Here is a 25,612-nt window from a genome sequence, read left to right on the forward strand (position 1 = left end):
CTCTCTAATTAATAGAGATCTCAACTGAGCATAAGTTAGGCCTCTTAGAAAGTGCATCAACAACCACATTCTTCTTTCCCTTAACATAAACAATATTAAAATTAAAGACCAAAAGTCTACTTACCCACTTCTGCTATGCATCATTGAGATCTTTTTGATTCATGAAATAATTTATGTTGTTGTGGTTAGTTTTGATGATGAACTTGCCCCCACCAAATAAGGCTTGAACTAGACCAACACATGCATTATGGCAAACATCTTCAAGTATCATATATAGAATAACTCTTCTTTACACCTCTCAACTTCCTACTCTCAAAGGTAATCAAATGATTCTCCAATATTAAGACAACACCTATCCCCTCCCCTGAAGCATCACACACCAAAACAAAAAGTTTGGAGAAATATGGAATTGCCAAAACTGGGCATGTAGACATCACTTGTTTGGAGTGACCAAAACACTCCTACACTATATTGGACCACATAAAATCCCTTTTTGTCAAATATGTAAGTCAAGTCACAATATGAGAAAATCCCTTAACAAATATCCTGTAGAACCCACATAGACCAAATAATCCCTTGTCTTGAGAGATTAGTGGGTGTAGGCCACTTAACAATAGCCTTGATCTTTTCAGGATCAATTGTCACTCCCTCTCAACTAATGATGTGACCAAGGCAGAGAAACTCTATCATGCCAAAGTAACAGTTAGACTCTTTGGTGTACAAGGACTCACTCTCCAATATGTTCAATATTTCTTCTATATGTCTCACATGTTCTTCCTAAGTTTTGCTAAAAAATAAGATATTATCAAAAAATATTAACACAAACTTTCTCAAATGCTTCCTAAATACCCGATTCACACAAGACTCGAAAGTGGCTAGTGCATTAGTTAAACTGAAAGGAATTACTAGAAACTCAAAGTGACAAAAATGACATCTAAAAACTATCTTCTTTATATACTCCTTCCTCATTCTAATATGATAGTAACCCAACCTCAAATCAATCTTATAAAAGTAACAAACATCAAGTATCTCATCAATCACAGGAATAAGATACCTTTCTTTTTAGTGTCTTTTTGTTCAGGGCCTTACAATCAATGAACATTTGCATTGTGCCATCTTTCTTCACTAACACTACTACTGAAGAAAAAGGGCTCTGGTTGGGTCTAATGTGCCCCATATCTAGTAATTCCTTAATGGCCTTTTCAATCTCATCCTTATGTCATTTTAGATGCTTGTATGGTGTAGTGATTATTGGTTTGGCATGTTCCTCCAATTCTATGAAATACTTTGTTCCCCTCTCAGGTGGCACTCTAGGTGGTGTACTACCAAATGTCTTCCTATGCTTACATAACAATTTTTGAATATTCAAATGATAATTGTTCTTTTGTTGTTCTGCAACTTTGGGTATTATGAGACACTATGTTGCCCATCCCACCCGATCACGTCTAATCTGTTATTCCATCCTATTAAAGGATACTACTTTGGATCCCCATCTAACATCCCTCTGAGTACTATATTCTTCCCATTTGACTCAAAATTCATTTCTATTTCCTATAAATTAAAAGTGAACTCCACAAATGTTTACATATAATGCATCCCTAAAAGGACATGAGTGTCCTCTATGTTCATTACATAGAAGTCAACCTTGAACTCATACTCTTAAATGTATGCTCAAATTAGAAATATTGTGATTACAAGTGTTCTTATATCCATTTGACACCATCGCCTTGAAACTTTCATATTCTTATGTATGAAGTCCTCTTCTAGTCACAGGGTCCTTTGGGCCCCCCCCACCTCGAACTACGGAGGTGGGTTGGGCCCCTATGATTCTGCAGAGTGGGTGGGAAACTAGCCGATCCGGCAACTATAGCTACCATAGAATTGAAGGGGCCCTCCCCCCCAGCAGCCCCTTAAAATCGAGAGGGGGAGGAGGGCTAGCAGGCTGATTAATGGCAGTGGGAGGCCCTATCTACCTATCTGGCGGGCCGGAAGATAGCCTAAGGGTTGGGAATAGGCCCTACTATTTGAAGGGCGGAATGTCAGGGGGCAATAGTAGGGCCCAACCCAACGACTATCTTACTCTAGCAGGTTGATTAATAAGTGTGCATTCATAGGGAGTTGTCAATTGTGAGGGGGCCCCTACAATTCTATGGTAGTTGCCCTACGCATGCACACAATAACTATTCCCTCCCAATAATAATCCCCCCAATCCCATATAAGTCAGGGCCCTCCCCCCCAACGGCTATAGTCCCTCCCACTGCCATTAATCAGCCTGCTAGAGTAAGCGGCTATAGTTGGTGGGAGGCTATAGATTTGTGGGTGGTAGAAGTGGCCCTTAGAATAGTAGGGGGGTGATAAATGCTTATTATAGCTCATTCTAGCAAGCTACTTAATGAACTGATTAATTCGACATCTGTCGTTCGAATGCAGGGTGGGCCCCTACTATTCTATGGGCCGTTGAAGATGGTTGTCGAGTGTTTCTCCGAATCCCTCTGAAATGATTTGTCTTGATCGCTTGATTGTATTATTATCCACAGATTCACTCTCGGCATATCGCACCGTCACCATTTCCGGCAACTCAGATAGGTAGATAGGGCCTCCCACCCACGATAGACAGTTTAGAATCCATACATAATAGATGGTGCTTTTCATCCTCAGAATTCTGGTCAACTCTGTCCGATGGATGCATCGGGATTGAATGGGTTGGGTGGGAATTGTAGTTACCCTGGCACGAACAAACAATTGGAAGGAGAGGGACTTAACTGAGAGCAGGAGTTGGGCATTTGTCTATACACGTATTATCATCCAGTAAATCGCTCAAGTGAGTCCCTTCGGTCCCTTCCAAGCTTCAATGCTTTGCCAACTATCGAGCCCCACCCAACCCGAATAAATGGGACACACAGTGTCGGAGAGGTTCGATTTGAACCAAAGACTTTTTTTCGAGTACCCACCCTGCATGCTCGAGGTAATACTACTAGAAGTAAGAAGGCCATCTCCCTCCATTCATCGGGGTTGGGAGGGAGAATATAGTTGTACCATGCATGAATTCGAACTCCGACCGGTTCATGGGGGCAACCAATTCCTTCATCCATCCATCCAATCATAGTGCAGTTTTAAGCTCCAATGCCCCAAGGTACGTACCCTCCTTTGAGTCGAGTTGGATTCCGCCCCCCGGAGGGATCAAAGAAAGAAATAAAGTCCCGCCTATAGAATATAACCCCCCACCCCTTATTAATCAATAATTAATTCGGCCCTACTATTTTCTATGGATAAACCTGCTAGAATACGCTAGAATAAGCAAGTCGGAAGGCCCGAAGGGGCTGGTTAGGAGGAAGGCCAACAACCCCTTCCTTGCCTCCCGGACGAGGGAACCCCATAGTTCGGATAGGCCCTCGGATGAAGAGGCTTCTCGACCCGCCTTTCTCTTCATCGGATACCGGATCCACCCTCTCTTTACACCCATACCGGCCCCAGGCAAACGCCGGTGGTGTACTCCTCTATACCTACTTCTTGGCTTGATTGGCTGGTCATGTCCTTCTACCGATACTTATCTTTTGGGGGTACTAATGATCCTTCCCCGGTACTAATGGTAGGGGTACTTATGGGATTTTGCCCAATTGACCAACTGTCTGTAAACCCTGCGGTTTATGTTTCTAAGGAAGGTAGCGGTGCTTGAGGGAAGAAATAAAGGGCTCTCTCTATAGCGGTAAGGGGAAGTACCTATCTATATGGTCTCTGTCTTACGGTATTTAGGTGTCAAGAAATAATTGAGTAAGTCAAGAAATAGAATAAATAATAGGCGGCCATCAAATCCATTTCCATAGCTATCTATCTTTCCTTAAATATTATATGTATAAATCCGGTAGGATCTGTGGTAGCCTGCAATTCCATTTAATTGTAATCTTCCATTAATGGCATCCTCTTCCTCATCTCACCAGGAAATTATGGAACATCAGCTAGAAAGGAAGAGGTGGACTGCAGCGTCGAAATTATATGATGCATTCATCAGCCACCGAGGCCCTGACGTCAAAGAAACATTTGCCAAAGAGCTTTATGAACTTCTTAAGGATCGAGGGTGTCGCGCATTTCTAGATCGTCGAGAGTTACAAGTGGGAGATTCTATTCCTTCTGCTATTCATAGCGCCATATCTTCGTCTGTTGTTCAGATAGCCATTTTTTCTAAAGGATATGCAGACTCCTGGTGGTGTTTAGACGAGCTGGTTCTAATGTTACACCAACGAGATCATAACGGCTCGCTCTTCATTCCTGTATTCTACGATGTTAAGCCTTGTGACCTTCGTCACATCGATAAAGGAGCATATACTGCAGCATTTTCCAAATATGAAGGTAAAGGCAGACACATTCACAAGCTGGACGGATGGAAAAAGGCCCTTCAATCTGCTTCGGAAGTAGTTGGCTTTGAACTTTGCAGTAGTGGAGAGTAAGTTTAATGTTTTTTGCTTTGGATTGATTGCCATTCAACGTATTTTTTGCTTCTTTCCTTTCTTTTCTAGTACATGATATTCAGTTCACCCTATCGCGATTTCATTTTAAATAAATTCTATTCTTGTTCCCGGTTTCAGCAATTTGTGTGATAAGATTGTGTCCTGTGTGGAGAAAGAAATCAAAAAGAGGGCACCGTTACATGTTGCGACATATCCAGTTGGACTGGATGAACTTGTCAAAGATTTCGAAAGGAGATTCGCGGAATCAATGAAGATAGTAGGGATTTTTGGTCTTGGGGGCTCTGGCAAGACAACCCTGGCAAAAGAAGTCTTCAACAGGAAGCGTTCAGACTACAATGCATCTTGTTTTCTCTATGATGTGAGAGAATCACACGCAAAACGTGAATTGCACGTCTTGCAAAGAAAGCTTCTAAAAGATCTGTTCAAGAAAAATGAGGAATTACAACACATTGATGAAGGCACGCAATCGCTGAAGAATTGTCTCAAAAGGGCAGGATCTGACAAGCGTTTTCTTATAATCCTAGATGATATAGATCATTTCGACCAGTTGCGTGCCCTTTTGTTTCGAGATCTTCTCAGTCCTGGAAGCTTAGTAATTGTCACAACCCGTGACCAGGGTGTGTTAATCAGTGCAGAAATCAGTATTTGTTATCCGATGAAAACAATGAGCAAAGATCATGCTAAAGAGCTCTTCTGTAGCCATGCTTTCGGCGGAAAGGCCCCAACCTTTCCATGCGAGCAGCTGATTGAAAGGTTCGTGAAGTTCTGTGGAGGCCTACCCCTCTCACTCAAAGTTTTGGGCACCCATGTTTGTGGAAGGGATGAGAACTATTGGAACTTGGAATTGGAAAAGGTTGAGTATATCCAGCCTAATGATGTTATGCAATCTCTTAAAATCAGCTTTGACGGTTTGGGCCTTGAGGAGAAACAAATCTTTATGGATATTGCTTGTTTCTTTAATGCCAAATTAAAAGATATGGCTATAACAATATGGAAGGCGTCCCAGTGGAGGACGGCCGAACACGCAGTTCAAAGACTGATAGAGAAGTGCCTTGTTGAAGTAGAGGAAAAAGAATCATATACATTTAGGTGGGTTAAAGGAGATGTATTTAGAATGCACGACCACCTGCGTGACTTGGGAAGACAAATGGCGGATGAAAAAGCGGTCCCTCCTCGGTTGTGGCGGTCAGAGCATCTTAGATCTATGGTGCGCAACTCTTTTGTATTTCTGAAATTAAAATCATATAAGGTCCTTGTTTCTTATTTTATTTATTCTAGTAGCAATGTGTGTAGGTTTAACCATGATCCTTGAATGCAGCAACAAAAGGGATTCAAAAAAATCCTACAAGAAACAAATCAGCGGTGTTACGATCATTTTTGGGACTCCTCCCTCAATGCAAGAATTGAATATTTTACAGGAAATTCAAATAACCATACCGGCACATCAACTGCCCTCTTGTGGCTTGGGGTTGACAAGGCACGATGGGAAACAGTTCCTCCATGGATTCCTGTGCGGCAGTTGCAGTATTTAGCAGTTCTTCAAGGATTGTCTTTGTGGAGCACTTCCGCAAGTCAAATCAATGCCCAGGTATTTGTTTCTCTTGGTGCATATTACATCTTTTTCCAAGAGAAAGATGTTTTTGGATTTCATGGCTTTTTATCGAAAATTCAGATCAAAGAACATACATTTCAGAATAGTAATTTGTTGAAGATTGTTTTACCATTGAGATATTAGAATTAGTCAAAATTGAATTGTCCATGTGCTGGATATCTTTCATTAGAGTTTCAGTTGGAATCAATAAGGAACTGTACATCTGTCTCTTGGATCCAGTTTGCTGTCAAGTGTCCAATTATCTCTCAATGATGTACAATTATCTGTCAATCATGACCAAGTATTTTTAATGTTTCGTAAGTCAGTTTGCTATTTAATAGAAAGCTGGTTGAGTCTTCAGAAGATATATATATATATTTGTAATTTGTTGATGAATAATGCATTGTAGCCTTCACTGTTCTATTCTCTATTGTTTGTATCTTTCTTTCTTTCAGTATAATTTTTTTGTGATGGTATTAGAGTTAGTATTCTATAATTTATGTTGGTGCCTTTTTTTATCGTTGTAATGGTAGCTTTGTGGTGTCCAATTATGTATTCTTGTTCACCTCTTTAACTCATTGGATTCTAGATCTTTGTTTCCAGATTAACTTCTCCTTGAGCACAATGTTATGAAGTTCAAACAATAGACTCTTCTCTTGATTGACCTTTAAAGGGGATGCACCAAAGCTTTCCATCTCCATTTGAATAGTATGGATCTGATCCTTTAAATCTTTCTTTTTGGAAAAGATATTTCCAAATGAAGATTTACACCATTTTTGAAGATTTCATTTTATCATTTTCAATTTATGACCTACCATCCATTCCTCAGGCTTTGGAGCGCCATCATTAAGCCACGAGGCCTTTAAATCACAGTGATGGGTCCACATTAATTTAAATATGAAGGGTAATGTGCCCTGAGTTATATCTTGGATCCATCATAGAAAAACAGGGCAAAGATCCAAACCAAAATAGGTAAGGGAGGAAAGATGTCCATGGTCAATAGGCTTTGGAGCGCCATCATTAAGCCACAAGGCCTTTAAATCACAGTGATGGGTCCACATTAATTTAAATATGAAGGGTAATATGCCCTGAGTTATATCTTGGATCCATCATAGAAAAACAGGGCAAAGATCCAAACCAAAATAGGTAAGGGAGGAAAGATGTCCATGGTCAATGAGAATCCAGGAACAAGATAGAAGACATCAATCAAGGTCGACTTGAATGAGGTCATCTCGAGCAATCTCATAGTAGACCAAGTAAAACTTCTACATTCCAAGTCCATGTCAATTACCTTGCCATTAGACAAAAACTCATCAAGATCTAGCATGATATCACAAAAATTAATGACCCCCTATCTTCATAGAGGGGTAGAAGGGGGTGTTGAAATCACCTAGCAGCATCCAATTGGAATTTTAAAATGAAACACATGAATCAAAGAGGGAAGATCACAAGCCCCTTCTTAAAAATGAATTATTAGGCACATAGGTTTTAGAGAGCACACATTCAGATTTAGTAGCCTCATTAAAGAAGAAAATATTTTGAAAATTCTTATCCTTAGAAATAAGAACAACCTTCAAGTTGTAGGTTTCCACATTATTTATTAACGTCATGAAGCACCATCCACATTAACAGCCAAAGAATTAGAAAAAAGGCTAGATAAATTTACTCACCTTGAGAAAGGCATCCATAATCATCTTGTTTTTTTTGAAGAAAAATGTCAAGTTTAAACTCTTTCATCAGATTATTCTACAAAAATCTATTTGTGGGAACCATTTAATCCTCTGAAATTCCTAGAGAGGATGATCATTTCCTAGATTTATGGGAGCAAAGATGCTCCAGAGTACTTTGGCTTCCATTAGCCGCATCTAGCTGCATACATATATTGTTTTTCCCTAGCAGATTTCTTGTGAGTCTTAGAATCTTTTCCCACATCTATCATTTTCTTAGTATTCTTAAAGGAGGGGCTCCCAACCATAGAGGAATCAACAGGAGGAGATGCATGAACATGCACCAATGAAACCATAGAGAAACTAGCAGAAGGTGATTAAGGAGCTTTCTCCTTAACATTCTCACCAAGATTAACCACTAAATCCAAAGTGGAGGGGATTGAGAAGCCGAAGAAAGCAACCCCAGCTGTAGGAAACTGAATCTATGGACCAGCAATGGAGGATTTGACTAGCTAGATTCATTTCATGACCTCAAAGAGAACAAGATCAAGAATAGGCTCAAAATTAGAAACCTTAACCAAAACCAAATCAACCACAGGAGATTGAGCACAATCATCAACCTCCACCAAAGAAACTGAATAGTAAGAGGAAAAAGAATCAAAACCTCTAGAGAATCAAATGAAGGAGACTCTAGAAACTCCTTCATCAAGGGTGAAGTCAACAAATCAATCTCACTAAAAAGCTAAAGAACCAAATGGACTTGCTTCCCCTCAACCAAATCTTTCGACAAAGGGGGAGCAACCAACTCCACAAAATGGGAATCAGAACCACCAGCCTTAGAGACCATAGGAGAAACCATATGGCCATTCCCTTTAGGATATGGAAGTAGGACAAACATTTGGCAACCTCATTGCAAACAAGAATCATATAGGTGAATTAAAGAGGAATAGAGTTCTCAAATTCCAATGGTTGAGCCTATGAACCCAAATGAGATATCATTTCAATCAACAATAGTAAATCCATTCAGGCATTATGCACACATAGAAGCATGCAAAGATTAGCCTAGCTATATGGTTAGTGATTGAATCAAGAGAGGAGTTGGCCTAAGGAGTTAGCAATCCCTGCAATAATATCTTCATCCTAGAACTCTAACAGGAGATATGAAGATGAACCCAAGGTAGGATAGCACCAGCCAAATGAACGTTAGGATGAAAAATCAGTCGCCATTTGCAGAGAAAGAGGTGTTTCTTGCTAGAGAACCAAGGATTAGATGAAATGATATGAATACTATCCTCTTGCATACTAAAGGAGATGAAGAACATCCCTTTAGGGAGCACCAAGATGGACACACTGCCTTTAATAGCCGACAGAGAAGTAGCCCATTTTCAGATAGCCAAAATGTCAAGGCATCTACCCAAGAAATCACCGACTAAGGAGTTATCCATTTTAGCAAGAGACCAATTTGAAGAAGGGTCCTTAATATTTAAACATGCTCAACTCTTGAAATGCTCAATAGAACCCCATCAGTAGGGACAAATTGCGCATTCTTGAAAAGGTCATGTGAAAGCTGAGAAGGATTTTTGACAGATGACACATTCGAGGAGATAAAGGACCCACTTACCTTGCTACTAGGGATGATAATATTCTCATTTGCAACACTTTTTTTCTCTAGAATAGGATGGATTGAAGGATAGGACCCACCAACACTCAAGGTTATCACCTCATCATGGATTTTTGAGAAAAGGAAGTGACTATCTACACTAGTCCCCACAATATATTGACACCAATTTGGAACCATCCTCAGAGGAGCAATCCTTCAATAGGGGAGGACCTTGCACCTTCGCCTTTGCACAAAGAGATTTATGCGCATTGCTTACAAAGCTAATTATAATTTTTTACCAAAATATGATCTTCAATTGATTGTTAAGTTGACAAGTTATTCAAATTTTGATTTGATAGGAGATCTAGATTATGTGTTCGACATAGGGTCTTTCTTTATAGAGCAGTAAGAAGTAACTAGCTATTTCTTTATCATCTACTAAAGTTGAATACAAAGCATTGGGTAGTGATACTAGTGAAGCTTTTTGGCTAAGGAGGATTTTTAAAGATATTGGACAAAAGAAAGAAGGACCAACTCCAATCAAGTGTGACGGTGAAAATTCAATCAAGTTGACAAACAATATAATTTATCATGCATGGTCATATTGTATTGAAACACAACATCATTTTGTAAGAATGAAGATTCAATCTCAAAAGATAGAGCTGCAATATTGTAACACAAATGATAATATGACTGATATATTCACTAACCCATTGGATAGGATAAAATTTGTATCAAATAACAAAATTCAGTTATTTCTTAGGGGAACACTACTACATAGAGGGGTGATTTAAGACAATATTTAAGACAATTTTTGAGCAAATTGTCTCAACTTGAGACAAAAAAAATGTTTAGTATTGTCTTAAAAAATGTCTTTAACCGAGTGTCTTAAATTATCGTCTTTAAAATTGTCTCTATAAAGATAATTTAAAACAAAAGTCTTTTTGTCTTTGTAGAGACAATAGTTGGGATTAAAATCATATTGTCTCTCGAGAGACAATACGTCTTTAGATGTCAACTATTGTCTCTCTAGAGACAATATAAAAAAAATGTATTAAAAAAATAAACAATTTCTTTTAAATATTTTTTTGTGTAGGTTTCAACCTTCAATGTTTCCAAATAGCAACAAAAAGATTAAATGTAATTATTTTCAATATTTAATTTCTTACAAAACATTGAACAAAATACCATAACAAACTTATTAACAATAAATACAATAATAATTATATTTATTTTCAATGTTTTGTATATTACATAATGATGTGGTGTTTCTCCAGAGAATATTGGATACAGTAAATAGGAAATGGTAGCAGAGTTTTCATAGCAGAAGGTTACCACAAGGTTCTTTACAGGAGAAGGTAGCAGTGTCTTCACAGAAACACATAGTTGCCTTATGGCCACAAGCCAAATCCTTCAGTATTACTAACTCCATGAACAGTGGACATGGGCATCCATATTTTTGACAAGTATAGATGAGCACAATAGAATCGAACTTCACATGACTACATAGACTCATTTTTAGCATCTTACAATCCATTTTTAGCAGCTTACAATCCTAGAGGAGGCTTTGGCTCAATATATACACAACAGCCTTTGAGTAGACATCAATATGAAGAAGAAGACAAAGAAGAAGAGGAAGAAGAAGAAGAAGAGTATCGCAATAGCAATAAGAACCAGAAGGTTATGCAGCTGAAACCATGGAGTTAAGAAAGGCAAACTATTAGAAGAAAAAAGTATAGTTGATCCGAATGCAAAACCACCCACTTTCATGTTTGGGAAAGGCATCTCCTACTTCATCATCAGTTAAATCAACATCTCTCACATACTTCTTCCACAACCAATGTTGTTTTGTTCAATTGGCATATTCTTTGTCTTAGGAAGGAGAAATAGTACAAATATGGTCATGAATGAAACCCAAGCAGCCACATTTTTTGACAAATATGGATAGGGGCATCCACATTTTTTACAATAACATTTCCACCCCATCTTGCTACAGAACCTGGACCTGAGATAGTATTAAAACTACACGAGTAAAAAAATATTCTAAAAAGATTGATTAAAAGGATGAAGCAACATAAAATAAAGTAACCCCTCAAATGAAAGACTGAGAAAGTTAACGCTAAACACAATTTCTCAAAAATAAAGACTTACCTGAGTGGGAGACATATCCAAAGAAGCAACAAAGTTTCTTGTAAAATTTCTTTCCATGCTTATGGTGTAATTGGATAATTGAACATTTAATAGTTTGATAACAACAAGTAGAGGTCTAACACAGCTACAATGACCATCATCAAGTATCAATGGGTCCAACACTTGGCCAACAACACATGATGGGCAATCTACACAACAGCAATGAAAAAATGAAATAAGTTATAGAATTTCCATTTCCTAGACCTGAAAACACACCCACTTTTATGTTGAATATGATGGGCTATGTAATTTACAACCTCTCTTGAAATTTACACATATGTTCACCATCACTGTGCAGTGGCTATGCATGGCAGTGACACACTATGTATGTTCGAATTTTACAAGAATGACTAGACACAACTTAATAGTACAGAGTCTACAGACCAATGAGACGATCTGAATAACATCCTAGCTATGCAACATAAACCTGTCTCAAATTTTTCAATCACATATCAAACAGTAACAACCAAACTTTCATGTAACTTACTGCAATGACTTTGTACCTTGCAAGGATAACTGATAAAATCATCAGAACAATCACATCCTATTTTCAGTCCTCGTTTGCTAACAAAGAAATAAATAATGATTGTGATCTAGTTTAGAGACTTACATTTAAACGCATAAGAGATATGCAATTTCTAGGATGTGACCCATTTTCAATGTGTGCTACTTCTTCCACCAGGTTTCTGGTGGACAAAGTATCCCACTTAGCCATTACAAGAAATCTTAGTTCAGTAGAGAAAACAAAAATATCATGAACAAAAGACAATGTAGCATCTCGAAGGTATTTAATACATACTTGTGATGTAGTTTTCTCGTCCTTGAGAAAGTTAAATACTTGGTGTGGAAGAACAGGAAGCTGGAACGAAGCTGCCACATAGATAATTATGTAGCCTGGTCCATCAGCACATCCAAATCTCAGCTGCTTTATTCCATGCCTGCAACATAAACAAAAACCTTTTACTTTTCAAACACACGTTGGACCCAATTTTTTTGTTTTCAATAAAAAATATGAATCTTGATGCAGCTGCATCCAATCTACTACTAAGTCTTCATTCACAAAATAAAAGAGAATTGAAAGCATTTAGATGTTTTGAAGACAATTAGTCTTGTATAATTTGATCTCCTAGGACTTGGACATGAACTTGTTATATACCAGTGGATTGTAATATTGTAAGCAACCTGGTTTATCACTTGAACCACAAGGTTGTCACCATTATTTACATAAATGGCGGGACCTGGGAGCTGCCCACTGATAGTCACAATTTGTTGTTGCTTGCACAGCCTGGTCACGTTCACAGTCTTAACCTGCAAGCCATGAAAAGAAACCAAATTCACACCCAACTAATATCATTTAACTTTTGCTTATTAGAAAGTTGAACATGACTGAAACTTGCAGTAAAATTGTATCAGACGAGCCCCCCATGCTGCTCCTGGTTTCATGAAAATCACACAGACAAAAAATAGAGCACTACCTGATGTTTCCCAAAGGTATTAACTGTGTGAGTTTGGGAATTATCTTTTGTCATGGATGATGACTCTAATAAATCTACATGCCTATAACTGCAAATTTCATGACTAGACTAATCATGAACACTCACAACTTTAGAATCCTTGTGCCCTATATTTTACATAAATTACACTATTCATATACATCTCTAGATCAACGAGAGATTGATTGCTTTTATTTTCTCACCTTTCAAATATGATTTTTTTATTCATAAAGTAATAATTAACCAAGGACACTACAAACAAGAAAGTGAATGCCAATGAGTTATTGGCATAACTTGAATCACTCTCTTGGATTGGTGGTTAATTGATTAAATCATTTAACCCATAACCCACAAAGTTTAGTCGTACATACTAAGGAAACCCAAATACTGGTGTTGTTTGATCATGGCAATTGTTGTTTTTATTCCAACAACACCTGCAATGGAAAAATATTACATGTAATAAAAAAATTGAATACAAAATGGTACTTATGTGCAATATGCTCCACCTAAAATTTTATTTCAAATATTAATGTACTGTAGATATGGTGTCAATTTTCTTACCCATAGTCAATGCACTGGCAAAAATTATACCAGAAAGGATGAAGACAATAATTGAAGCCCTTCCCAAAACTGTCACTAGCTTCCGCACCATATATTGGCCCCAGAATTTGGATAAAACAGAAATGCCTATAAGATACAATGCTGAAAAGATGTGTATGAGTCAGTATCTCAGTAAACTTTGTCAAAGAAAAATAAAAAAGAGTTCATATCTTTGAAATGATTAAGCTTTACACATACCATAACCAATTGGAAGCCTATCAAGAAAATATAATTCTATCACAGAAAATAAGGAAGAAAACATTATCACAAAGGTTGCAGTGGCACTTGCTAGATGTGTATTATCACATTACAAATCATTTATAGATGAATTATATGTAGCTATATTAAGAAACTAAAGGAAAATGGAGAATTCTTTGAATTACCTATGAAATTACACCAAGTTCAAGAAGTAGAGGTCCTAATAAGAACCCACCACCAGAACCAAGCAAACCCCCCACCATGCCACCAAGGATACCACAAAATGCACAAAAAACTAATCGGATATTAAAAGAGACTTCAACATAATCAAGCATATAAACTTAAAAAAAACTCTGATAGATTCTAGAGGCTTCAATTTTCCAATTTTATGTCATTCAACAAACGGTAGTATGCTGCTAGATTTAACAATTAGCTGGCATTACTTGGATTCTTTAAGTGAGATGGCTTGTCTTTCAAACTCTTATAAAGAGCATAACTTTTGTAGCAGTAACCATCCTGTCCAGAATAGCCCAGTTTATTTTTGCAAACAATAGATAGATGGTGTAGGTTCGGGATGGAAACAATTATAAGAACTGCTGTTGTAAGAACGTAAGTCCTAGAAAATGGACTATGGAAATCTAAAGGCCTATGGAAACCATTACACAATAGAATGGACTATGGAAATTTAAAGGCCTTAATTAGGTGCCAAAGATATTAAATTTATGGATCCTCGACCATGCAAGATTATCCAATTTCACTTTTCATGCTCAAAATTTCAAACATAGGGCCTAAATACTAAAATAAATCAAACCATTTATTACATAGATTGAAAAACCATACCAAGCTTGCAGAACTGGGCATCATCATCCATAGGTTCCTCCAGTGCCAAGAAGTCCAACCATTTAGGTGCCCGAATATTTTCATAAAATTCATCCCTCACAAATTTTTTCGTCAATGTTCTTCCAATCTATATTCAAGAAATCCATTCCTACAAGCAAAACAAAACACCACCACAACAACAATAATAACAAAAACTAAAAAGAAATCAGTAAATACTGCAGAAGCAATGTGAAATCTAACAAGAAAGGAGAACAACAGTTTGTGCATGGTAAAAGTAGTTAGAAGTACATGGAGGTACTAAAGTTTAGAAGAGAATTGGTTGCAAGCTTCAGATGCATTCAAGGAAGCTACAGGTTTCAACAAGAAGCAACAATCTTCTACTCAAAGCAGCAAATCTTGAATGGTGGATCAAGCAGATTTGGAGAAATGTAAGCAATCTCCTAAAGGAGCAACAAGAAGATAACAAAGAGCTTTCCAGAATGATTGAAGAGTTGAAAGGCAACCACCATGTTAGGTCAAGTAGGGTCATGATGATGTAAGCGTTTTCAATGAAACTTACAAACCCTGATGCATGCATTAATAATGTCCTTTGTTATATCCTGCATGGGAACGTAGTTTTTATTTTCACTCTTATAAGTAAATTTTTGACTGTCATATGAGGGGCATTTTTATTGTTAATCATTTTGCCCTTTGGAAAGATATTTCATCAGTCTATCCACTGTCAAAGATGAGGTATTAACTGTCATTGGCTGCCAAGATCTATTCACTGTTTCAGAAAAGTAAAAGCATATCTAGGGCCATAGAACTGTAATAATGAATAGGTAGTTATCTTAAATAGTAGAATAGTAGAGTGTTATGCAAGAGGTTTTGTGACTGCACAAAGAGATCCCACACTTTTAGAGTGTAAATACAACTATTTCTAGATGAAGTCACCATGAAAGATGTAATGACTTCATTAAAATGTAGTCACCACACTAAGAATGCTCTCGATGATAATTTTAACTTTTAAGATCAATGACACTTATTTTTATCAGACATTTGATTGAGAGATCAGTCAAAAGTAGATGTTAGTAAACAAGATAGTGTTGGTGATTAACAATGAGAAAGTTTCATTAAGAATATGGCAAATAATCATGAGAACACAGCCACAAGATACAAAGACAGAGAACTCACATGCAAAGGATAAAAGTTCTAAGCAACATTTATAGTTTAATGCTATCAGATTTCCACAATCCATGCTATAATTCTTGCTATCAGATGATAAAAATCTTGCACACAATCAAATCCAGAAGCTTTATAAGAATTATAGCATTTATAGGTCCATCAAAGGAGGGAATGACAGTTATAGAGAGCTAGTGAACTAGAAGTCCAGTCCCTTCAAAGGAATAAGTTGTGATAGAGGATTGTAAGGTAGAACTACACATGGTAACAACACAACGATACATGTTCTAGCCCTCTACACATGGTGAAGCGCTTGACAAGAAAGATGCAAAGGGTTAGTGAACAGTGAACAGTGAACAATAGAAAGACAACCTTGAAAGGTAATTATGAGCAATTGTGATAGTCATAACTTTTAAATGCATAACCATTGGGGAAAAGGTTACAACTAAGGACATTCACTTCAAACTCTCAAGGTTAAAAGAGGGAAACCATTTCATTTGAAGTAACCCTTTGAGAAGACACAATCAAGATAACTATCATAGTCACAATCTTACTGTCAAATGATCAACGATTTCATAGATACAAAGATAGGTAGGTCCATATGGTTTTTGAAGCAGCAACGACTACCTTTTAGTCAAAATACAGAATAGTTTAGAACAGGAAAATGCAGTCTCAAAACACAAATGAATGAGAACATTTTTGATAAAAAGATTGAGGTATATACACTGTCTCAGGAAGGGCATACCAGTGAAGCGGTAGTCATCTAAGGGACAGTCATTTCTCCTCATTGTTTCAATCATAAATTGCAAACTTGACGTGTTGTCTTGCCTCCAAATATTTGCAGTAAAAAATTTCTTGTAAATCGCACAGAGTATTTTAAAAAACTTGGCGAGTCAATGTTAAGAAATTGTCATTGTAAGGAAACACACCAGATGCTGAAAAAACACTGTATAAAAGCAAAAAAAACATGATTTTTTTTTGTCGATCTTTAAAACCCCCATTTGCACTTGTTCAACAAACACAACATGAAGGAAGCATTGTGGACCAAATTAGTACAATTTTTTAGGCGATTTGAATAAGATTTTTTTGGAATTTCAGATTGCATCAGGTTTTTAGAACAGAGACAGCTATCTCAAACTCTCAAACAAAACTCATCCCAAATTAATTCAAAGATTTTTTATGCAAGCATTAATATCGATGAAATTTTGCACAAGGGTAAAAGTACCTGCATCCGGATATGCGTCTTGTGAAGGAGAGAGAAATATGGGGCTCGCTTCCAAAAAAGCCACAAGAGATGCCAAAATCAGATCTGGATACGAATCCCCCAATTTAGATTCAAACCTCAGCAATTCCTCTGCATCCACGGTAGCAGAAAATAATATAGAGATCCTCACTATTAATAATGTCAAAACCACGATCCAGCTCAGAATCAAAGCCAGATCAAAACCCTGATAAATTGCCACACTGAACACATCTTTGTCTAGTAACACGTCACAATTGGCGTGTTTCTGTTTCACCAAAAAACCCATCCAGACAAATTTTAGGAACACATGGTGATGGTCAGATGCGAACAATAGAACCAAGGGGACAAGGATCGCCAAACCTAAAAGGGTTTTCCCATGCAAAGGGGGGAGGCGACAAGACAACATTCGAGGCAAGGGCAGAGCTTCCAGCAACACAATCCGGGGAGTGCCGTGGGCGATGAGCAGGCTGATCTTCTTTCTCGGGTTCTTCTCCATGCCAGGGGGAAATGCCAATATCAGTAAAGTTTCTATTGCATATAGAGACTCCACCTTCATTTTATTGCATTCGCGAGAAACCTAAACTGGATCGTCTAACAGCGAGCAACTTATCTCATTCGAAAAGGGTTTACTCAGCTACACGTTGATTGTCCAATAGACAAGCAACCAGTCGATGAGCAGAAAAATGGGCATTTGATTGCCTACCTAAGTATAGAACCCCGTAGGCGAGAGGGTTGGGCAGGCCAAGGGGGAGATCCCCTGCTTTATTCGACCCGAAACCCTCCCTATCTTCGACGGATCTATCACCTGTGTCTCTATTCCCACTTGTTGTCGTCAGCAAGCATCTGTCCGTAGGGGGTTTGGGTTCAAACGCCTCACATTGCTGATGAATGCACTCATCCAGAACTTGATGATCCATTCAATGAGTCATCAAAAGATAGAGCTGCAATATTGTAACACAAATGAATGGGTAAGAATGAAGATTCAATCTCAAAAGATAGAGCTGCAATATTGTAACACAAATGATAATATGACTGATATATTCACTAACCCATTGGATAGGATAAAATTTGTATCAAATATCAAAATTCAGTTATTTCTTAGGGGTCGAATGTCGTATAATAAATCAAAACTGACTTCTCCATGTGCTGCATATGTGTGAGTTTCAATTGGAATCAATAAGGAACTTGTATCTGTCCCTCAGATCCAGTTCAGTTAGTTGTCAATCATCACCAAAGGTATTTTATAAGAAAAATGGTTGAGCCTGAAGTGTGTATATATTTATTTATTGCAATTTGTTAATGAATAATGCATCGTAGCCTTCTGTGTACTATTTTTTGCTGTTTACATCTTTCTTTCTGCAGTATAATATTTTGTTATGAGAAGCAATTCATTTTTTAAAATTAATTGTGAATTCCAGGACGGTTTCCAGTTAAGATGGCTGATTCTTCGCCGTTGTGGCGGATTGCGAAATCTTCCAGAATTAATACAAATGTTAAGTGGACTGGAAGAATTAACAATACTAAATGCACCCTTCCAGTTAGGCATTGAAGGTACATCTTTGTCAAAATCACTTGGAAAACTCAGAAATCTTAAAACTCTGACGTTTGATGAGGTGCCATCATATGGAGAACTGGCTCTGAACAACGGTAGAGGATCATCTCGTTTTGAGTTGAATAACCTTGAGATGATAACCTTCAAATTTGTAGGTTTTTCAAAGTTGGTAATTAGTGGAGAGGTATGTCCCAGCCTAAAACATCTGGAGATTGCAGCAATGAAGGAACTAACTGAAGTGGAATTAGAGCTGGTAAACACGCTGGATATACTTATATTTAATTATTGTGAGGATTTGAGAACAATATCAGGGTTCTCTTCTCTAACAAGCCTTCGAGAGTTATTCATAAATGGGTGTTATGCGTTGAGAGAGTTTCCAAGTCTTGCACCTTTGCGTCGGCTCGAGCGCCTTGAGATTGCTGTATGTGATGAGTTGGAGAGTATACAAGGTGTCCAAGACTTGCAAGGATTGAAATTTCTCGTAATTCAAGCGTCTCAACATGCAGGCGTATTGAATTTCGTTTCCGGACTAAAGGTGCGACCTACATCGTCTTCTGAATGTTTGATACTTTATTGCTTAGTTAATGTCGGGGAATTTAACTCTACTGATTTTCCAAATGTTTCAGAGACTACCATCAGACTATACCATTATAGCATGGAACGCAGTGGATGAAGCTGTGTCAAGATTAAATCTAAAGTTATTTTCTGACGTGATCGGTTGCCATGAAATTGCTGAGATTCAGAATAGTAGAGAATATTGTGAGAAGTTGGAGGAGATTCGAAACCCATTAACTGCAATCATTATATGCGCTTTCCATATATCGCCTGGTTGCGCTCATTTCCTGGAGGAATTCGGTGCTCATTACTCTGAACTAGAACGTGGTTTTCATTCTGATGTAGAACGGATAGTAACACTTGTACACACAGGGCAGCGGAATCTGAAAATAAATGGACCTGTAGATTCCGAAATTCTTGGAGGGTTTATGGCTACTGTGAATAGAGGCGAAGAGTCCAAAGCCTTGAGTTTATTCAAGGTAATTATTGACCATTTATACCAACAAAGTATGCAGTAAGTATGCTCTTAACTATAAGGAAGGTTCGATGCCATTACTGTTCACATTTGTACGGACTCTTTTTGGGGTGAAATTAGTGGTCTAATGAACCTTTAAATTCTTCTTTTAATTTGAATTTATTTTCGCTTATAATATAATTAAAAAACAGTTTATTGATAAAAATAAATTCTTTTTATTTCTAAATTTTCATAAAATGTATTAGTTTTTTTATTTCTTTGTAATTTTATGTTTTGGTATTAAAATAGTCATAAGTATGGATATCAAGTTATGTTAAACATTATATTTCGATGTATATAACAGAAAACCATTTTCTTTATATCCTATGTAATCAAGTTTTCTTATTTCTTTTTATTTCTATTCTCAAACTATGTTTTATGATCTAACTATTCTCACAAACAAAATATTCTTTGTATACATCTCTATTTATTTATTTATTCTATTTGAAAATAAACTACAATAGTAATTTATACATTCCAAAACGCTTAAAATAATCTCTTTACATGTCAACTGAATTAATCTCAAATTAAGCAAAGTAGGTTCATCCAGTTTGTGAAGATGTTTTTAGGGGATGCTTCTACTTGCATAACCATTAATGGCTGCTATTCCTCGGCTTTTGGGTTATACAAATCTCTTCGCCAAGGTTTTCCTTTGGCTCCCTCCTTATATATGTTGGTTTGCCAAGGGATTTGGGTATTTGCTTGCCAATGCCATCTCTGTTGGGCGGGTTAGGGGAATCTCCCTACCTGAGTCACCTACTCAGCTTGTCAATGGCCACTTTGTTGATGATTCTTTTCTCAACCTCATTGAAGATGAACACAATGTCTAGGAGGTTCTCCAATGTCTTGACACTTTTTTTTTTAGCTTCTGGATCGAAAATTTAATGGCACAAAACCTAGCGCTATTGACAATCCTTCCTTTTGGCCCCCAGTTGGATCCTCTAATATGGGTAGAAGTTGATAGGTCATGGTGAAATATTTTAATTTCTAGGAATTCATTTCACTTTCCAGGGATTTCCTATGGATCTCTGGAATACATGGTCCTTGCCAAAATAGAGAAAAATTTGGCATACTAGATCACCAAATTTCTCTCTTTAAATATGAAGTTTTAGATCAGTTGGAAGATTTCGGTGGCAACTCATGTTTACTCCTCTTCTTGTTGGGCTCAATGCAAAATTTCTTACAATAAGCTTGAGAATATTTTCAAAGATTCCTTATGGGCCTCTTCAGTTAACCATTATGGCTTTCATAGAGTGTCCTAGGAGATTTGTTGCCTTCTACAAGATTCCACCGGACTTAGGCTTCTTTCTGTTGGTATTTTGGTATGGTTTTGTCATTGATGTCAATACCTACTAAGCATTATCAACTCCGGCATTTTGGAGAATCAACAACATTCACCGGCAAGCACACAGTCACTGATATCTGGTACACCGGCAGGATATAATATTCACCGACACTTGGAATGGCATGGAAAACACATGGTTATGTCGAAGACATCTTTTGGACACCTTGTCTTAAAGATTGGTTTATTGGAATAATTGTATTTGCATATTTGCTATTACCGGCAAATAGGTCCAGGGTATACACTGGCAGGTTTATCTTTTCGAGATCAGCACGACATGCTATGGAGATGATTTATTATTATTGTAAATGCATTAAGCCGACATGTTCAATCGGTTATTGCATCGAATATTGTTTTGTTTGTAAAATGTTTTTATTGTAATATCTTGTAGAGCCGACCTACTAAAATTGGTCTTAGGTTATGGTATAAATGTAAGATCTTAATTGTAAGATCGGATGTGGAATGTGGAAAGGAATTGTAAAAAGGTATATGCGAGATTAAACAGAGCTATACACGCAGATATCATTTGAAGGTGAAGCTAGGTTTTTGTGAAGACAATCAGAACTACACCGATACTGAATCCAGCATATGAAGATGTTATTTTAAGCAGTACATTCTTATTGGATTTAACCATCTAATTGTAGTTAGTGTGACTCCCATTGAGCAGTGAGCTCTAGGCGCTTGGCCTTTTTGCATGTGCAGACCCCATTTGTATACACTTACTATATGCAGTAGTGTCATCTGATTGTGGGTAAGGTTTCCCACCGTGGTTTTTCCCCTTACAGGGTTTCCATGTACAAGTTTTGGTGTTATGTGTTGTGGATGACTTTGTTCCTTTTGTTTCATGCATTAGAATCTCACCGGTATTACAATTAACTATTAAAACTGTCTATCGACATATTAGATTGGTTTACAGGTATAAAGTATTAAAGTTGTTTAAGTTGCTTTTGGTTTAAATTTATCAGACAATTGATTCACCCCCCCCTCTCAGTTGTCCCCAGGACCTAACAATTGGTATCAGAGCTGAGTCCTCTTTTTGCAGAAGTTTAACAACTTGAGGAGATCCAATGTCTAGCAACTATTTCAGGAAGGACAGTCCTAAACTTGATGGAACCAATTATGGGATATGGAAGATCAGGATGGAAACACATCTGAACTGCATTGGAAAAGATATCTGGGAGGTTACAAAAAATGGATATACTGCTCCTACTACAAGTCATCAGAATCCACCAAATCTGACTAAGGATGAAGAAAATGATTGCAAGGCAAGAGAAGCACTTTTGAGGGCATTATTAGATCAACAAATCATGGGACTATCAGATAGGTCTATTGCTAAAGCTATTTGGGATCATTTGGAAACACTGAATGAACGAGATTCCACGGTCAAAATTGCAAAACTTGAAAGCTTCTGGGTCATGTATGAAAATCTGAAAATGGAAGAAGATGAAAGAATTTCTGCTTTTATGGAAAGTGTAAATGAAAATTTTTTGGGTATTAAATGTTGTGGAGGAACCTTAAGTGAAGATGAAATTGTTTCAAAAGTTTTAAGAGGATTGCCACTAGCATATAAGATGAAAGTTACTGCTATAAATGAACTAAGAACAATGCCTAACACATCAGTAACTAGGGATATATTGATTGGAAAACTTTCAACATTTGAAATTGAGGAATTTAGTCCTGTTGCTACTATAAAAACTGACTTAGCTTTTAAAGCATCAACATCATCTGCACAATCATTTGACAAGTCTGATTGGAAAGCTTTTTATGCAAGAGAACTTGAAGAAAGCAGGAAAGAAAATGAAGAACTTGAAGAACTTGAAGCACTATTTGCAAGAAAAATGCCTAAAGGTCCAATTGGAAGTAAGTATGAAGGTAAAGCACCCTTTAAATGTTTCAACTGTAATAAGATTGGTCATATGGCCTCAAGATGCCTTGATAGACATGCTAGCTTAAGAGAAGAAGTTAGAAGGACATACAAGCCTAACCCTGAATATCAGAGATATAGATTCAAGAAGAATAAGGACAAATCTTGTTATGTTGCTGATGAAGGAGTGACTGATGATTCTGATGAGGATCCGACAGACAATGGATGGGTTTTTTTTGCTATAACAGAAGATCAACCGACACCTACTGTTCAACCGGTAGAGCGGGCCTTGGTAGCTAAAATTGAAGTAAAGGATGAATGGATCATTGATTCAGGATGCTCACATCATATGATTGGTGATAAGAGTAAGTTCCTAACTTTTCAGGAGTATAATGGAGGTCTAGTAAGATTTGAAGATGATAAAGCTTGTTTGATCAAAGGTAAGGGTTCAATATCTATTGATGGTAAGCATAATACTGACAATGTTTACTATGTTGAAGGTTTAAACCACAATCTTTTGAGTGTTGGTCAATTAGTTGAAAAAGGATTTCAGTTACAGTTTAAAAATGGTAAATGCAAAATTATGAACAGAACTGGTTTGGAAATTGCAACCGATAATCAAACTAGAGGTAACATCTTTCATCTGAATGACAATGAAAAGACATGCTTGATTTCTCATATTGATGAAAGTTGGCTATGGCATAAGAGACTCTGTCATGTAAATTTTGATTGCATGGTGAAGATCAGTACTACTAAGGCAGTTAGAGATCTACCTAAGATTGTTAAACCTTACAATCCAGTATGTAAGGAATGTCAATTTGGAAAACAAGTTAGAGCTACTTTCAAAAGTATTCCAGAAAAATCCAATAATACTCTTGACTTAATTCATACTGATTTATGTGGTCCAGCTAGAACTAAAAGTTTACAAGGAGATAGATATTTTATGCTAATCATTGATGACTATTCTAGAATGTGCTGGGTTACTTTTCTCAGAGAAAAATCAGAAGCACTTGGGAAGTTCAAACTATTCAAAGCAATGGTAGAAAATGAAACCGGCAAGAAAATCAAATGTTTAAGATCAGATCAAAGAGGTGAATTTACATCTAAGGACTTTAATACATTCTGTGAAGTAAATGGAATCAGAAGACAACTATCAGCACCCCAGACACCACAACAAAATGGAGTTGTAGAAAGGAAAAATACAACTATCTTGGATGCAGCCAGAAGTATGTTATCAGAAGCAAATCTACCACATGTATATTGAAGAGAAGCAGTAAGTACAACAGTCTATACATTCAACAAAGTTCACATCAAAGGTGAAACCGGTAAGAAACCTCATGAACTATGGTTTGGCATTACTCCTACACTTAAGTATTTTAGAATATTTGGAAGTAAATGCTATATTAGAAGAGATGGGTATATTGGAAAATTTGATCCTAGAAGTGATGAAGGAATATTTCTTGGTTATTCATCTAAGAGCAAGGCATACAGATGCTTTAACAAAAGATTGCAGAAAATTGTTGAGAGTACAAATGTAAAGATTGATGAACAATTCAGAGAAACTTCAAGGTATACAGACTCTGAACCAGTAACAGAAATACTGACAAATGAATCTGTACAAAATCCACTGCTCCAGAATGAAGATCTAGTTACATCGGTATCATCTGAAAATTCCACTGTGACTGAGGAACAACAGCAAACAAAGACACCTCGGTATGTAAAACTAAATCACTCTGAAGATCAGATAATTGGAAACAAGCATAAAGGAGTTATGACAAGAGGAATATTGGCAAATGAAGAGGTATGTCTTATTTCTCAAATTGAACCATCATCTATTAATGAGGCATGCGAAGATAAACACTGGATTAAAGCTATGGAAGAAGAATTAGAACAAATTGAGAAAAATAACACTTGGACATTAGTTCCCCGGCCTAAAGATAAAAATGTGATTGGAACCAAATGGGTATTCAGAAACAAACTTAATGAAGATGGTAAGGTTATCAGAAATAAAGCAAGACTAGTGTGTAAGGGATATTCTCAGAAAGAAGGAATTGATTACAATGAAACCTTTGCATCGGTAGCTAGAATAGAGGCAGTTAGACTATTCTTGGCTTTTGTAGCACACAAGAACTACAAAGTTTATCAAATGGATATTAAATGTGCATTTTTGAATGGAGATCTCGAAGAGGAAGTCTACATTGAACAACCTGATGGATTTTCTTTGACAGATGACAAAGATATGGTTTGTAGGTTAAGGAAAGCCTTGTATGGATTGAAGCAAGCTCCAAGAGCTTGGTATGCAAGGTTAGATAAGTATCTTTTGAAGATTGGTTTTTCTAAAGGTATTGCAGACAACAATTTATATTATAAGGTGACTAATGATGACATCTTGGTTATAGAAGTTTTTGTTGATGATATAATCTTTGGAGGAGAAAATGGATTATGTGAAGACTTTTCTATTGAGATGCAGCAAAAATTGGAAATGTCTATGATTGGAGAAATAAAATTCTTTTTAGGATTGCAGATCTCACAAACTGATAAAGATATATTCTTGAGTCAATGTAAGTACTTGAAGGAATTACTAAAGAAATTTGGAATGGAAAACTCTAAACCGGTAAGCACACCTATGACTACAAATGACAAATTATCACTAAGAGATGAATCTACACCTGTTAATCCAACTAGGTATAAATCTATGATAGGAGGTTTACTGTATTTGACACAAACAAGACCTGA

At 37.0% G+C, this 25,612-nt stretch overlaps 1 protein-coding gene across 2 annotated transcripts; it reads left to right on the forward strand.

Annotated features, from left to right (window-relative positions):
- The first annotated feature begins 3,448 nt into the window (after window positions 1-3,448).
- Window positions 3,449-19,817, forward strand: LOC131859884 (disease resistance protein Roq1-like). Of its 2 annotated transcripts, XM_059214128.1 has the most exons (6): window positions 3,449-3,706; window positions 3,939-4,441; window positions 4,584-5,673; window positions 5,785-6,054; window positions 18,468-19,136; window positions 19,228-19,817. In XM_059214128.1, the coding sequence occupies exons 2-6, from the start codon at window positions 3,945-3,947 to the stop codon at window positions 19,672-19,674; spliced, it is 2,973 nt and encodes a 990-aa protein (XP_059070111.1). In that variant the 5' UTR covers window positions 3,449-3,706; window positions 3,939-3,944; the 3' UTR covers window positions 19,675-19,817. The 2 variants fall into 2 exon arrangements, with proteins under 2 accessions (XP_059070111.1, XP_059070110.1); XM_059214127.1 differs by lacking the exon at window positions 3,449-3,706 and having other exon boundaries at window positions 3,714-4,441.
- The last annotated feature ends 5,795 nt before the right edge of the window (window positions 19,818-25,612 follow it).

The sequence above is a fragment of the Cryptomeria japonica genome, chromosome 11, assembly GCF_030272615.1.
Source record: "Cryptomeria japonica chromosome 11, Sugi_1.0, whole genome shotgun sequence".
NCBI lineage: Eukaryota > Viridiplantae > Streptophyta > Pinopsida > Cupressales > Cupressaceae > Cryptomeria > Cryptomeria japonica.

Bases quoted from the DNA above. Each gene is read 5' to 3' on its own strand.
- LOC131859884 (XM_059214127.1), top strand. From the start codon at position 3,912: ATGGCATCCTCTTCCTCATCTCACCAGGAAATTATGGAACATCAGCTA. The intron at 4,442-4,583 runs GTAAGTTTAATG...TCCCGGTTTCAG, and splicing joins GAACTTTGCAGTAGTGGAGA to CAATTTGTGTGATAAGATTG. The intron at 19,137-19,227 runs GTGCGACCTACA...CAAATGTTTCAG, and splicing joins ATTTCGTTTCCGGACTAAAG to AGACTACCATCAGACTATAC.